General features: G+C 44.0%; 1 protein-coding gene across 2 annotated transcripts in view; it reads right to left on the bottom strand.

Annotated features, from left to right (window-relative positions):
• The window catches only part of MYZAP (myocardial zonula adherens protein), a 113217-nt gene that overhangs the window by 70287 nt on the left and 29501 nt on the right, over positions 1–13429 (bottom strand). For both annotated transcript variants that reach the window (XM_090270663.1, XM_090270662.1), the window contains exons 5-9: positions 12943–13056; positions 9657–9809; positions 6611–6736; positions 5624–5752; positions 1109–1188 (exon numbers count right to left, since the gene is read on the bottom strand). In XM_090270663.1, the coding sequence (XP_090126789.1) occupies positions 1109–1188; positions 5624–5752; positions 6611–6736; positions 9657–9809; positions 12943–13056 (602 nt within the window). The remainder of the gene's footprint in view (positions 1–1108; positions 1189–5623; positions 5753–6610; positions 6737–9656; positions 9810–12942; positions 13057–13429) is intronic.

The following is a 13429-nucleotide window of genomic DNA, read 5'->3' as shown; positions in this document are numbered from 1 at the left end:
TTAAAACAGCAAAAATTATTCTCTGACTTTGCTGGTTTCAAAGAAACCAAAGGAACCAGCAGAGGGTCTCTCCAGTTCTCGAGGCCTTTAGAACAGAGCTGGATCAGGGTCTGGAGGAGAGCTCACAACTTTCCATCTCACCAGGCCCCTCCTCAGCACCACCTTAAAGGCCAGGGAAGGCGCCTATAACTTTGCAAATTCTGAAGTTGCATAAGAGGAAGGAAAAGAGGTATTTTTTTCAGCAAATGCTATGTGGCTGGCCAGCAATGCGCCCAACAGTTTCCTCATAATAATGCAGTGAGATGGGCACTGTTATAATCATTATAATACCCCCCCCACCTTTAAAAAAGAAAAGAATTCACATTTCCCAGATAGGCAAAGAATCTCAGGGAGGTTAAGTAACTTGCCCAAAATGCTCAAATCACCCCAACCTTGTTCTCCTTCACCAGAGTGCCATGCAATGGCCTTTCGCCTTTTAATTTCTAGAAGAGACCGTGAGCTACTTCCACATTTTTACACAAGACTTTATACACTCAGAGACAGGGGACAAGGCAGTGTTCGCCCAAGCAACATTTGGAAACAAAGAAAAACATTTTCAAATTAAGTTTCCATGACAACGGTATTAATCACAGTTGATGTTTTCTCATAAACAAGGTGCATCCTGTGGAGTTCAAGGTTATGGAGAACTTTGATAGACTGAACTTGTGCACTTGTGACAGTGCAAAATTAAAATGTGTTGCAATGCACTAACAACCAGCTGTGGGCTGTAGGATGTGGCTGTTAAGTTCCTAAAGAAACCAGCTCCATACTGGGGGTGTTCAAGCAATGTTTTCTGTGTGTGTAAGTCTGCAGGAGGAGATAACCAGATGAGCAAACCATGAAAGGACCAAGTGAGTCCACAAAGACACCGTGTGCCCAGCATCAAAATCCATTTCAAGAACTAGTATAAATGACCCATGGACATGGACAACAGGGCTGTGGGAGTGGGGGGCGGGGCAGTGGAAAGCAACGAGGAAAAATTGGGACAACTGTAATATAACAACAATTAAAAAAGAAATTAAAAAAAAAAAACCCATTAAAGATAAAGATAAAAGCCATTACATCTTACCTTTCATTGTCAGAATAAGTTATTTCTCCTGACATTTCTGTTTCACGCTCTAGGAGTTGTAGTTGCAGTTGGTGGCGCTCCTAAAACAGACAAGACACTATTTTCATCAATGGATTAAACCAGGTTGGACAGAGAATGTGTATCTGTTAATTCCAGCACAAGTGAGTTCAAGTGTATACAAAACACCCTGTGGGTTTTATATACCCACTCACAGAGTCCATTTTCAAAGTTTGAAAATGCCAAATTTGTTGGTGTGTTTATAGGCACATTTATGAATTAGAGATAAACATCTTGGATAAAGCCCTTCAAAGTATTCTGTCAGCCTAGGCTCAGATGTCTTGTGAAATGCATAGTTCTAAATAATGGTAATCAATACTTGTAAATCAGTGGCCTATGATACTGCAAAATTCTTGATTATTTTCTCTATCATCAACAAAAGCAGCTCTGGAATTCAGGTAATAGCCTATGTGCTGATCTGGGAGTTGTATACACAGGTATGTTCGCTTGTGATAATAAGATCAATGGCTCCCAACTATGTCCACATCCTAGTCCCTGACACTTGTGAATAAATATGTTACCTTTCATGGAAAAAAGGACTTAGCAGATGTGATTAAGTTAATGGGGAAATTACCCTAGATTATCCATTTGGGCCCTTATTGGAAGAGGAGGCTCAGAGTCAGAGAGAAACAGAGATTGGAAAATGCTACATGCTTTATTTTAAAGCTGGGGGATGAGCCATGAGTCAAAAATTTAAGCAGTCTCAAGAAGTCAAAAAAGGCTAGGAAAGGATTCTCCTCTAGAGCTTTCAAAAGGAACCCAGCCCTGCCAACACATTGATTTTAGAATTTCTGACCTTCAGAATAATAAGATAATAAATTCACATTGTTTTAAGCCACTAACTTTGATAAGTTAAGTCCCACAACTTCTGAAGGTGTCAGCTGTGGTATACCAGGAAGAGACCCAAGAGGTGGGGGCAGTACACCTCGGCAGGAAGAATATATCCCCATTCATGTATTTTGAGTCATAAAAGAAGCCCGACTTCGGGTGAGGTTTTGTCATTATTTTTCCATCTGTACAGCAAATTCGCATTCTTACTGCCCACCTTGGGCAGAATGCCCCTCTTCCCCCCACATGGTAGGCTATTGGCTAGAAGTTTACATTAGCCCTGAAATAATAGTGACGAACCTTTCACAAGTGAGCCTCCCCTTCAGTCCCCCCAAAAAGCTCTCATAGAGTAGGGCAAGGCCAAATTTATAGCACACTTTAAAAATTCAATATTTTTCTAAATTGAGGTAAACCAAATCTTAAGTGTATACTGCCCAATAATTTCTTATGTTTATATATACTTGATTACCTGGTGAAACCTTCACATAGACCAAGGCACAGAATATTATCTGTTCTACAGAAGGGTCCCTGGGAGAACACACTCCTTAAAAGATTGTTACTGATCAAAGAAAAGTGTTCTGAACATACTGCTCAAACAGAGAAACAGAAAATTAGGGTACATACTAGAGAAGTCATTCAAAAGCACCTGGTATGTCCTCGAGCAAAATCCAAACTTTGGTGCAAGCAGGACATGAACACTGTCACAGTCTGTGCCCATGGGCACGCTGCTCACAGTGTGCAACACAGATGTGCACAATTCCTGCTCTCAAAGATGCATCCCTGAATGGGGAAGAGCAGTCAGTGGGCAATCTAACCTTAGCTAAATAAAGCGAACACTTCTCTAGGCTAAATGGAAAAGATTTAGGGAAAGGGTGATAAATTTTCAATCACTAAAGAAAAAGCCATCAGGATTTAGGAACACTTTGCGCTACAGAAACTCCGGCAGAGAGGGCTGTCCTTACCACCCACCCCCCAGCCTCTACCCATCCACCCCTCATGGGTACTCCACATGGAAATCAGAGGAAAAGCAGGAAACTCTCGGAATCACAAGGGTACAAAGGAGATAAGCTATAAAACAGATCCAGCTTCAAAAAAATAAAAAAGCTGGCTCCGGGGCAGACGCTTAAGCAAGTCTATAACAAAGTAAGAGTCAGAGCCCCCAATTTTTGAGCCGCTACTATGTATATGCCAGGCACTGTGCTTAACAGTTTGCATGGATTTTTCTTGTAACTTCTCACAAAAGCCCTAAGAATAAGAATTATGATTATCAGCATTTTACAGAAGAGGAGACTGAGTTTGGAAAAGACAAGTTACTGCTCACAACTAGAAAGAGAGGCAAGTCTCAAACCTTAGGTCTGTCTGATTGTAAAACCTATATTCTTTCTTTTCAATCATTTCTTTATTTTTCAATTACAGTTGACACACAATATTAGTTTCAGGTGATTACACATATAATCTTCAAAGTGATCATCCTGATAAATCTCCTACGAGCTGACCCCATACATAGTTATTAGAATATTATTGACTATATTCCCTACTCTGTATTTTACAGCACGTGACTATGCTGTATAATTACCGATCTGTACTTCTTAATCCCTTCCCCTTTTTCACCCAGCCCCCCAACTCCACTCCCATCTGGCAACGGTCAAAACATTCTCTATATCTATGAGTTTGCTTCAGGGTCTTCTTTAAGAAGAAGAAGAAAAACAGAAAGATAAAAATATGACAATAAAATGGCAATAGAGACATATCTACCAACAATTGAATCTAAAAACAAAATAAATTAAAACCTATATTGTTAATCACTACAGGGACAGTGTCTCTGTAAGACGGTCTCCCAGCCCAAACCAGCCCCCCAGCCCCGCTGTCTACTCAACTTGTGTCTTTATCCTGCAAGACAATCTGTCACCCTGAGGGAGCATTTGTGTTAATAAGCATCTTCTGCTCTTGTAGGAGGATGGTACTATAGATAGCACTCTCCCAAGTTCTAGAATATGCCCTTGCTGCCTGAATTCACTATCACCACCTGTAACAGTAACGGTAGAAAATTGTAATGATGGGAACTTGTAACCCACTCCACCATTCTTTTGACATTGTTTCTGTCAGTGATGACCCTAATATGTAGCTTGTAGATGAACAGCACATTTGTATAAGAACACTAGGAACTAGTTTCAAAAGATACAGGCCCCAACCTTCAAGTATCTCAGCTCTGGGAGGTTTGCTGACCTTCAACCATGGAGCCAGGATGATGTAAGCCAGGATGACACACACCTGACCATCACTTGCCTTATTGGAATGGACTGTACTCATCTGCATATAGAGAATTTTGCAACCCCCTCCCTTGATCTCTTTGCTCTGTTCCCCTCTCCCTCCTTATTAAAAATCCCCTGCCTCTCCTAAGAGGTGTAGATGGTCTTTGAGACATGAGTGCCCATCTTTCAGGTGGCTGGCATCTGCAAATTAACCACTTTCCTTGACATCAGCACCTGCCTCTTGAGTATCGGCTTTTGTAGTGGCAGGCAGCTGAACCTGCTTTCGGTTACACTACCAGTACTGACGGTCTTAACCACGTCACTTATCTCCTCTTCAATAAAAGATAGGATTCTGTTTTCCCAAGGGCTAGAGGTGAAACGGTAATTACTCCTTAGTTGTTCAAGTCCGTCCCAAATATATTCCCTATCATGCGAACCCCCAGCAAGCCCTGAAGCTCCACGGCACTGAATTTAATGTCGGTCCCACTCTGGTTAAACCTCACCTTGTCAGGGGAGGGGCTGAGGATGCAGCCCAGATGTTGACCTTGCTCACACTGTCATCCCCACTCCCTCCACCAGCAGCCTGGAGAATCTCAGCACCTCGTATGAGTACAGGAGCTAATATGTCCTGGTCTTGACAAATCGCCACTGCTCTGCAGACTCACAGGCAGCTAGAGGGCCATTTTCCAGAAATCAGTCCCAGCCTTGGTCCTCAGCTACCACCCCTCCCCCAGGAGTCAGCTGTCAACTGCTAAAGGTCACCCTCCCCTCTTTTTTCCCTCCCTTCCTTCCTTCTCTCTTTCCTCACTCCACCCTTTCTTCCCTTTTCTCCACTTTCCGCCGAATCTCTGGCCTCCTCCCTTTCCCTGAGCTAGCTTCATTATCTCAGCTGAGCTCCTGGCTTCCCTACACAGCCCCCTACCCACCCCCCATCAGCCTGCCTACCCCACCCACAGAGAAATGTGGTATCCCCCACTCTGAAATGTGGCGTGTCAGAGAAAAGCCAACCCTTGAGACACATGCCCCGGAAGCAACAGGCTTAGGGAGTGAACATAATATCTAAAAAGGGCTTGACCGCTCAACAAATAAACTAAGTTTATGTTTAAGGGCCCAGCAAAGCAGGGCCGCTAAAATATTCATTTTTTGTAAATACTTTCATATGTAATGTTTTTTAAAGCATCAAAATAGTTACCATGGAAAAAATAAAACTTTCCTGGATTTCCTCATATTTTATTTTACAGTGTTGCCTTTTTTTTTTTTTTTTTTTTTTTTTGGAACTTACACAGGGCTGAAAGGTGTCCATGTGTTCAGGTGAGCTCAGACCTTCAGATAGGCCTGCAGGGGAACTGCAGAAATAGACAGAAGCTGTGTCTGTTACCTTTTCCATGCGTTCGATCAGCCTGTCCAGCTCCCCAATCCTCTTGTCTTTCTCTTCTAGGCTGATCTCCGTTGCCTGCATCTTTTTATTGGCTTCTTCAATCGCTTTCAGAAAACTATTGGTTTCTTCCTGAAAAAGCAACACACTGTCCTCAGCAGAGCCATGGAGTCCCTAGGCTACCGACCAGGTCCTGTTAAATCATGATGCCTCTTTATATGCATGACCTTGGGGCCTAGATGTATCTCACAGATCATGAACTCAACTTCCATGATGCTGATTCTCATCTATAAATAAAGACACACCACATGGCTTTTTAATAAGCCTATTTTTTCCCTCGAGTCTTTATGTCTAAAAAGAGCCACAAATGTTATTTACTCCTTGACTGATGCTCAGAATGCCAATGTACATGCCAACAATGTAAAGGAATTAAGGCCAGATCTGGAGTGGAGTGCAGAGTGGCCACATCTTTCTCCCTTATTTCAAAGCACCAGCTCAGTGAATCATTCAGCACATTATGCCTGTAAGGACATAGGTTAGGGCAGACATGGGGTCTGTACCTTCAAGGAACTCATGGTGTCCTAAAAGAAGCCAAGGTGTGAGACATACAGTTTCACTCTAGTAACAGGTGTAAGAGAAGGCCACAGCAAAGAACAGGACACACGTGTGGGCTTCCCAAGGGCAGGGATACTTCTAGTTGTGGGAAGGAGGTGAATGAGCAAACAATACATTCCTTGACCTCTCGCCCAGTAGTTAGTCCACTAACTGACCACCAAGAAGAAACCCTACTACGGGTGGGGCGGGGGGGCAAAAGTTGATTCATAGTTTTGAGTACATGAAACATAGTTTATTCTTGCATTATTCTTTATTAATTATTGTATTATTTTTCACATGAACAACTGTAAACTTACTTTTTCCCACCCCTGTATTTAAACCTGACAATCATGAGCCAAAAGCTATGTTCCTCTCTTGCAGCCACGAGAGACATACCAGGAGCGCCTCTTTCTCGGCGCTGTGCTTCCGCTGCTCCTCATGCAGCTTCTCCTCGTACTGGCTGTACAGCTTCCTGGTCATCTCCCTCATCACCTCAGCATTGGCTTCGTGGGAGGACTCCACCTGCAGAGAGATTCATTTCAGGGCGATGGCTTTGGCTTCTGCAGGTGCCAGGGCATCAGCCCTTGTCACTCTGTGTGTGTCATCATGTCGACACACAGAGCAGTGGGCCCACCGCCTGGGCCCAGCAGTAGACAGAGGCAGCAGGAACTAATGGCAAAGGGACAGAAGGCAGAAGAAAAAGAGGTAAACAGGTGCATAGAAACAAAAAAAGTGGCACTCAACACTAATTTACTCAATATTATCAGAAAAAGGTGTTCTGCATGAGTGAATTTTTCAAAAGGTGAGAACTTACCTAAGTATTGAACTGGCCTCCCCAAATTTAGCCATTTTTATATTGAATTCTCTCTAAAATGTGGCCATGCCCCACTGTCTTATTGACCCCTTTCTTCAATGACTTTTTCTGTCTATTGTTCTTTTGATCCTGAAATTTGACTATTTTTCATTCTATCAGTTTTAATAAACTTTTTCCTTTGGGTAATAGATTCATACCCTAGATGGCCCCAGAAAGATGTTTATTTTATTTTTTTTAATTCTTGAGTATTCTGTTGCAGTCTGAGAAACAAGATCACTACATTATTAGAATTGAATCAGATTAGAATAAACTGTAAACTTAAAAAATAAAATGGTTATCTGCAGGAGGAAGGAGGAAGTAAGACAGGAACTGGGACATTACAGATATAAATATTCTATACCTGAAAAGCAGGGAGACCTTTGAAGAGAAGTTGTCCACATGGAGTTGAAGCTGTCCCATTGGCTGTACTAGCCAATCACTGGAAAAGACTAAAGCTCTTATAAAAAACGTTCCCACCTGGTTTGGGCAACACTAAGCTGGGAGCTCCTCATGGCTTGGGCAAACCCAGCTTAAGAGATGAGAAAAGGTCAGTGGAGTTGTGGGTGGGCTGGGCTTGGGGTGGAGGCCACTCTCTCTTTGCTGTGAACTTTATGTCTATGTCTCCTGCTTCCAGCTTATTGTTGCTCTAGAATGCTGAGTCTCTGTAATCTTGGGTAAGTGAGGTGTACTTCAACCTCAATAGTACTTCAACCTCAATAGGTTACATGACATTTACTTCAAAGATGTCATCTAGGCCCTGGCCAGCCCCAAGGTTTCAGGTTTAATCCCCGATCAGGGCACATACAAGAAGCAATCAATGAGAGCATAGATAAGTGGAACAACAAACTAATGCTTCTCTCTTTCTCTCTCCCTCTCTCTCTCTCTCTTTCCTTCTCTCTCTCTCTCCCCGCCCCCCATCTCTCTCTCCCTCTCTCTCTCACTCACCCTCTTCTCCCTCTCTAAAACCAGTTTTAAAAAAAGATGCCCTCTAATTCTCCCTTCCTGTCCCGGGACACGTTTTGGTACCCAGAAGCCACAAAACGGAATATGCTGAGCAGAGGTTATCATCAGCTGAGAGAGACCCAATGCATCCTGCACCCATTTCCACTGCAAACACAGGCCTCCTAAAAGAGCTCCATCCCTCAAATCCTGTTTTCTCTGCATCCAGGTCATGCAAAACACTCTGAGTCTTAACACTTCTTTATTTATTTGGGGGTTAAAGTAAAACCTTAGTCTCTAAAACAGGCAACTGTAGGCTAAATTTAGGGGCTTGGTCTCCTTGAAAGGAACCAGACTGCCAAACTGCCTAACGATGTACTCAGACAGCTGAGGCCAACCCTGGAATAAACAGGAATGTCCAGGACATTCAATACAGGGTGGGGCAAAAGTAAGCTTACAGTTGCTTGTATGAAAAATTAATAAATAACTTAAAGATAAAAATACAAGAATAAACTGTGTTTCATGTACTCACAATTGTAAACCTACTTTTGCCAACCCTATATTTGTGGCGTGAATGGCTGCATAAAGCTCCTAAGACTTACGACAGTAATTATAGACTTTTTCAGAAACACACCTCTTTTTCCCTTTTTTTCAAAGTAACTCTCACTCAGAAATATGTGAAACAATAATAAGAACAGCAGCTGTGTTTGAAGTGAAAGCAAAGAGGAACTGAACGCTCTCAAGCTCTCCTCCCCCTCAGCCTCCCCAGGGGAGTTGTGCCTGGCGAAGTGGACTGTGGCAGTACAAGCCCATGGGTGGCAGTCACAGGGACTAGCAATGCAGTGTGGCAGCCCCTCTTCCCCATCCGAGCAACCCATGGGGAGGGGACCACATGTCCCAGTCTGTTCCCCTAACTACATCCTTAACAGCATCACCATTCACTCCCAAATATACTCCGGTTTGAGCAGTTAGTTATCTGGATACACTCTCCTCTAAGGTAGGCTAAGGCTGAGTTGATTACAATTTGAAAACCACAGACTTAAGTAAAGATGAATTCATTCAGGAAATAATTTGTTGAGTGCCTTCTGTTTGACATTCATGGGCCTGCTCCTGCCATGGTATAAGAAATCTACCCCTGTTTCAAATTTGGGAGGGCATTAGAAGCCCCGCAGTGGAATAAGCACAGCTTGGTGGACAAGAGGAACACTGCCCAGAGTCCTCGATCACGCATCGATTTTCTTTGTGTGTGCCCTTCTGCTCTTCCTTGTCAAACCACACAGATAGGACGTGGGCCTCGGAGAAAATCTAAACAGTGAAAATGCTACAGTCCCAGACCTGTGGGCATCCCAGTGCCTCTCAGTAGGTACCAGCAGTTCCATGGGGCCTGTCTCAGCAGCCCTTGAGGCCCGGGGCCAAGGCAGGAGTACCCAGTGGGGGGTTTTATGGGGTACCCCCAATCTGGACTGACAGTGTGAACACAGAAGCCTCTTCAGTGTCTTCAAGCCAAGCCCTGTGGGGTTGGCCACAAAAGGGTGAGAATTTCAACAAAGAGCAGAGAAAAGGAAACGAAGAGGTGAAAATGGGAGAGAGGAGAAGGAAAAAAGAGAAAGGTTGGTAGGAAACCCCCAATCTCCCTGCCGCAGACTTTACCTTCATTTTCAGCAGCTGGTTTTCCACTTGCGCTGCCTCTAACTGCCTCTGCTTTTCCTGCAGCTTGTCCATGGAGGCTTCGTACGTCCGCTGCAAATTTCTGATTTGGTCCTTAATGCTGCTGTTTTCCAAAGTAACATCCACAAGCGTTTTCTAATGGGGTAAAAATGAAAACAAAAGCAGATCTCATGGTGTAAGAAAACATGACCAGAGTCACACATGCACTGCGATCTCTTTGTCTTTAACCACTGAGGTAGAGGTGAGGCCACCGGAGATGCAAACCTGGGACCCTGCTGTTTGAAGGGCTGAGGGCCCCCTGCACGGTCAAGAGGTCTGCGGCCCTGTAGGTGGGTGGGCCAGGAACCACCCCCCCCCAACACCCCTCAGCTGCTGCCAATGCCACTGCTTAGGGTGAATGGAAATGGAATAAAATGGAGGCTTTCCACGGAAAGGTGTTCATAATACATCATTTCACATCGAAAAATAATAAGAATTTGAAAAATAGTAAGTATAGGACAATCTCACTTAAAAAATGTGTGTTTGTTCAAGTGTGTTTATACAGAGAAATTTTCAAAAGACTAGGAAGAAATTCACCAAAATCCAAATAATGTTTTCCCTATGGGATAGGATTGTAGGTGACATTTATTTTCCTCTTTGTGTTTTCTTTATTTTCCAAATTTGCACAGTGAGATCAGAAAACAAAATACATGTTTTGAGGAACAGAGATTTTTTTTTCTGTACTTCTAGTCTGCTTGCGAGGACAGAGACAATATGGCTGAGGCTACTGTAAAGCCTGCAAATGCTTCCCCTTCCTCCCTGGGGAGAGAAGGGTGGCGATAAAGGAGGACCAGGGAACAGAGTTTGGTGACTCAGACAAGTGCCTGGCAAGTGTCAAAAGCCTGTTGGTTATAGTCCAGGCCACCCACTGGAGCAAGAATGTTTAAATGAATAGTGTCACTACTTATCCTTCACGTTCTACTTGGTTAACTCTCCTTACAGAGAAATGGCTTCCAACCCAGAATTCCTACCACTGGACACTGGGTCCTGGGCACCTTCTACCACCTCCCCCAGCCATCTACAATTTTAAATCAGGAGATCTGGAACTCCGGTGTTGGACACACTTTCTAATGCCTCTGTCCTTTTTGTAGAGACAGTGTCTGAAGCTCCCCTAAATCCTTCACCTCTGCTTTGGATAAAAAGCCTCATTACTAAACATACTTGAATCAGAAAGAGAGTTTTCAAAAGTAATAGATACAGAGGCCATTTGGAAGCATGGAATCACTGAACAATGAGGCTGCAAGAGGCTGTAGAAACCACCTGGCCCAACTACCCCCTCTCCAAACCCCATTGGCTTCACCGATACTACTCTTGTGTTCATGAACCTACCTCTGGCCCAAGAGACCACAGTTCTAGTCCTGGTTCTGCCACCAGCTAGGCACCCTGTTACAATAATTCCCCTCTTCTGGCCTCAGTCTGTGTATCCATAAAACAGGGGGGTTAGAGACCCCCCTTTCCAGCTCTGATGTTCTATTAAATCAAACCAAGGGCCTGGTCTCGCTGTACATAATAATGAAAATGGGGTAGAATGGACAAGGGAAGATGTGGGGGCTTTGTAGAAATAAGAAGCCAACTATCTTCAGACTCCACTGAGTTTCTTGGCTGTGAGATGGTGCCATTCTTCTCTTGTCTTTTTTTTTTTTCCCTCCTTTTTTTCTTTCTTTTTTCTTTTTCCCCTTCCACCAGTCCTTCTCCTTCTCCTTCTCCTTCTTTTTTAACAATGGTTTTTAATCTTTTCCTTATAAGGTTCCTCTGTCTGCCTGGGATTAAAAGGCTGGACCATAACCTTAGCCAGGGTACCTGGGTTATGGTTGAGCCTGCCCTAACAGCTGACCTCTGAAGTAAATGCCTGCAATGTCAGTAGCATCGCGAATCAGGAGAATCACGGGGAAAAAAAAACCCAGAAGCGTAGCATGAATACCAAGCAGGTGTGAACTCAGGCACAGGACAGCATTCCCTAGTTGGCCAGGAGTGAAAAGATGTTCAAGAGAAAGGAAAGGGAGCCTCGGCAAGCCCCCTGATTGCAGGAGTCAGGGAAAACAAAGGCTACGGAATAAAGGTAGGGCTTGGCTTGAGGCCAGAGGAAAACTGGCGTGCACCATGGAGAGCCAGGAAAAGGGCGGGACACAGAGGCCCCACCAGAAATGGGCCTCCCAGACAAATCCAAACAAGAGGCCCACCCAGGCCCGCAGTGGGACAGTGGCCTAGCTTTGTTTGTGGCACTGCTGCCCCAACAGTTGTTATTAGAGTATACTAGGTCCTGGGGGAAGTGGATAACCCTAACATAAAAATTTGTTTGCTTACCTGATAAATTATTTATATAGAACCACAGAGGATATGAAATAGCTTGTGGAACTTTTAAGAGAAGGGTAAAAAGATAAGAGCCAAATAAAGTTGGAGGCAGGGCGGAAACTATTTTTTGCATATTTGGAAATGAGAGCCAAGGGACACTGTTTCAGATGACTATATGCTTTGTTTTGCTCATTTTCAAGTTAATTTGCACATTAAGCGGGGGAAGGCTCATTTGGAAAAATAGTAACGGGCAGCATCTGAGGGGTAAACTCCCAGAAAATCAAATTAATCAAGACAGCAAGCCGCTTGAAGGTGGTGGACAACACACATTTGCACAAATGTAAGGTCCTGAAGCTTTCTGCTTCCCTGTCTGGTATATAAAGAGATTCTTTAAAATGCACACGATTTTTTTTAAGACTATTTTTTCAGGGATCATTTCTATAGTTCATTAAAATGCACATAATTTTTTAATGCAAAATAATTTCTAAATTTGGAAAAAGTGCTTGACAGCCTTTGGGAGTTACCTGCCATGAATGAAGACAGATTGCCTTCGGTCCAGTCTCTCTTTTCTATCATTGGGTGCAACTTCCTGCAAACCAGGGCTGCCAGGGGTGGGGGCTGACATGCTGTTTTAGACACTGACACTTAAGACCACTTGGGCATCTGGTGGAGCACTGGACATCTCCATCACAGAACTCAGGACCTGAACCCCCATTTTAATATGGGCGAAACAAATGTTAACACCAAGGTTTAGTGTCAGCTTGGGAACGCTTCCTTCAGCTGCCTTCATCGTCTTCCTGGCATGACCTTCACTGCAGCCAGGCTTACAGGCTGCTCCGTAATGGGCTGAGGTTCCTACAAAGGCAGGGGGCCCACTGTAGGCTAAGCTGGCTTGCACAACAGAGGGCCCCGCATCTCACAGTGAGCAGAGGAATACCTGCAGGTCAATGGAGTCCGACGCCAAAGCCGAGTTCATGGCATTAAAGCAGTCCAGCGCTGACGACTGGGTTTGGATGTGATTGTCTAGATAGTCCTTCTGAGCCTGTGAAACCTGCACAAATAGAAGAGACAGTTACACAGAACTAATCCATACACCCCTACACCAACCTTTGTTTAGGCTGGAAGTGGCTCCTGGTAGTAGCCACATCCACTTTAATGATATTTCGTGCACAGCTTTAAATTTAAAAGTCAACAACTGCATGACCCAGAGATCAGAAAGACAAGAATGCTTTTCCTTGGGGTAGTTTTTACACATTCACCTCCTGGGCCTTGGTCCTCACGACAACACTATGCAGCAGCCAAACATTGCCCTTTACAGAGAAGAAATAGGACCACAGGATTTAAACAATGGGCACACAAAGAGCTAAGAAGTGGCACAGCTGGAACGAGAATCCAGCTGTAATATCTTCTTTGCCCTCCTGTTC

Source organism: Furipterus horrens, unplaced genomic scaffold (assembly GCF_987537825.1).
Source record: "Furipterus horrens unplaced genomic scaffold, mFurHor1.1.pri manual_scaffold_3, whole genome shotgun sequence".
Taxonomy (NCBI): Eukaryota; Metazoa; Chordata; class Mammalia; order Chiroptera; family Furipteridae; genus Furipterus; species Furipterus horrens.
The sequence above is the reverse complement of the archived record's forward strand: the minus strand, read 5'-3'. Positions and strand labels throughout refer to the sequence as shown.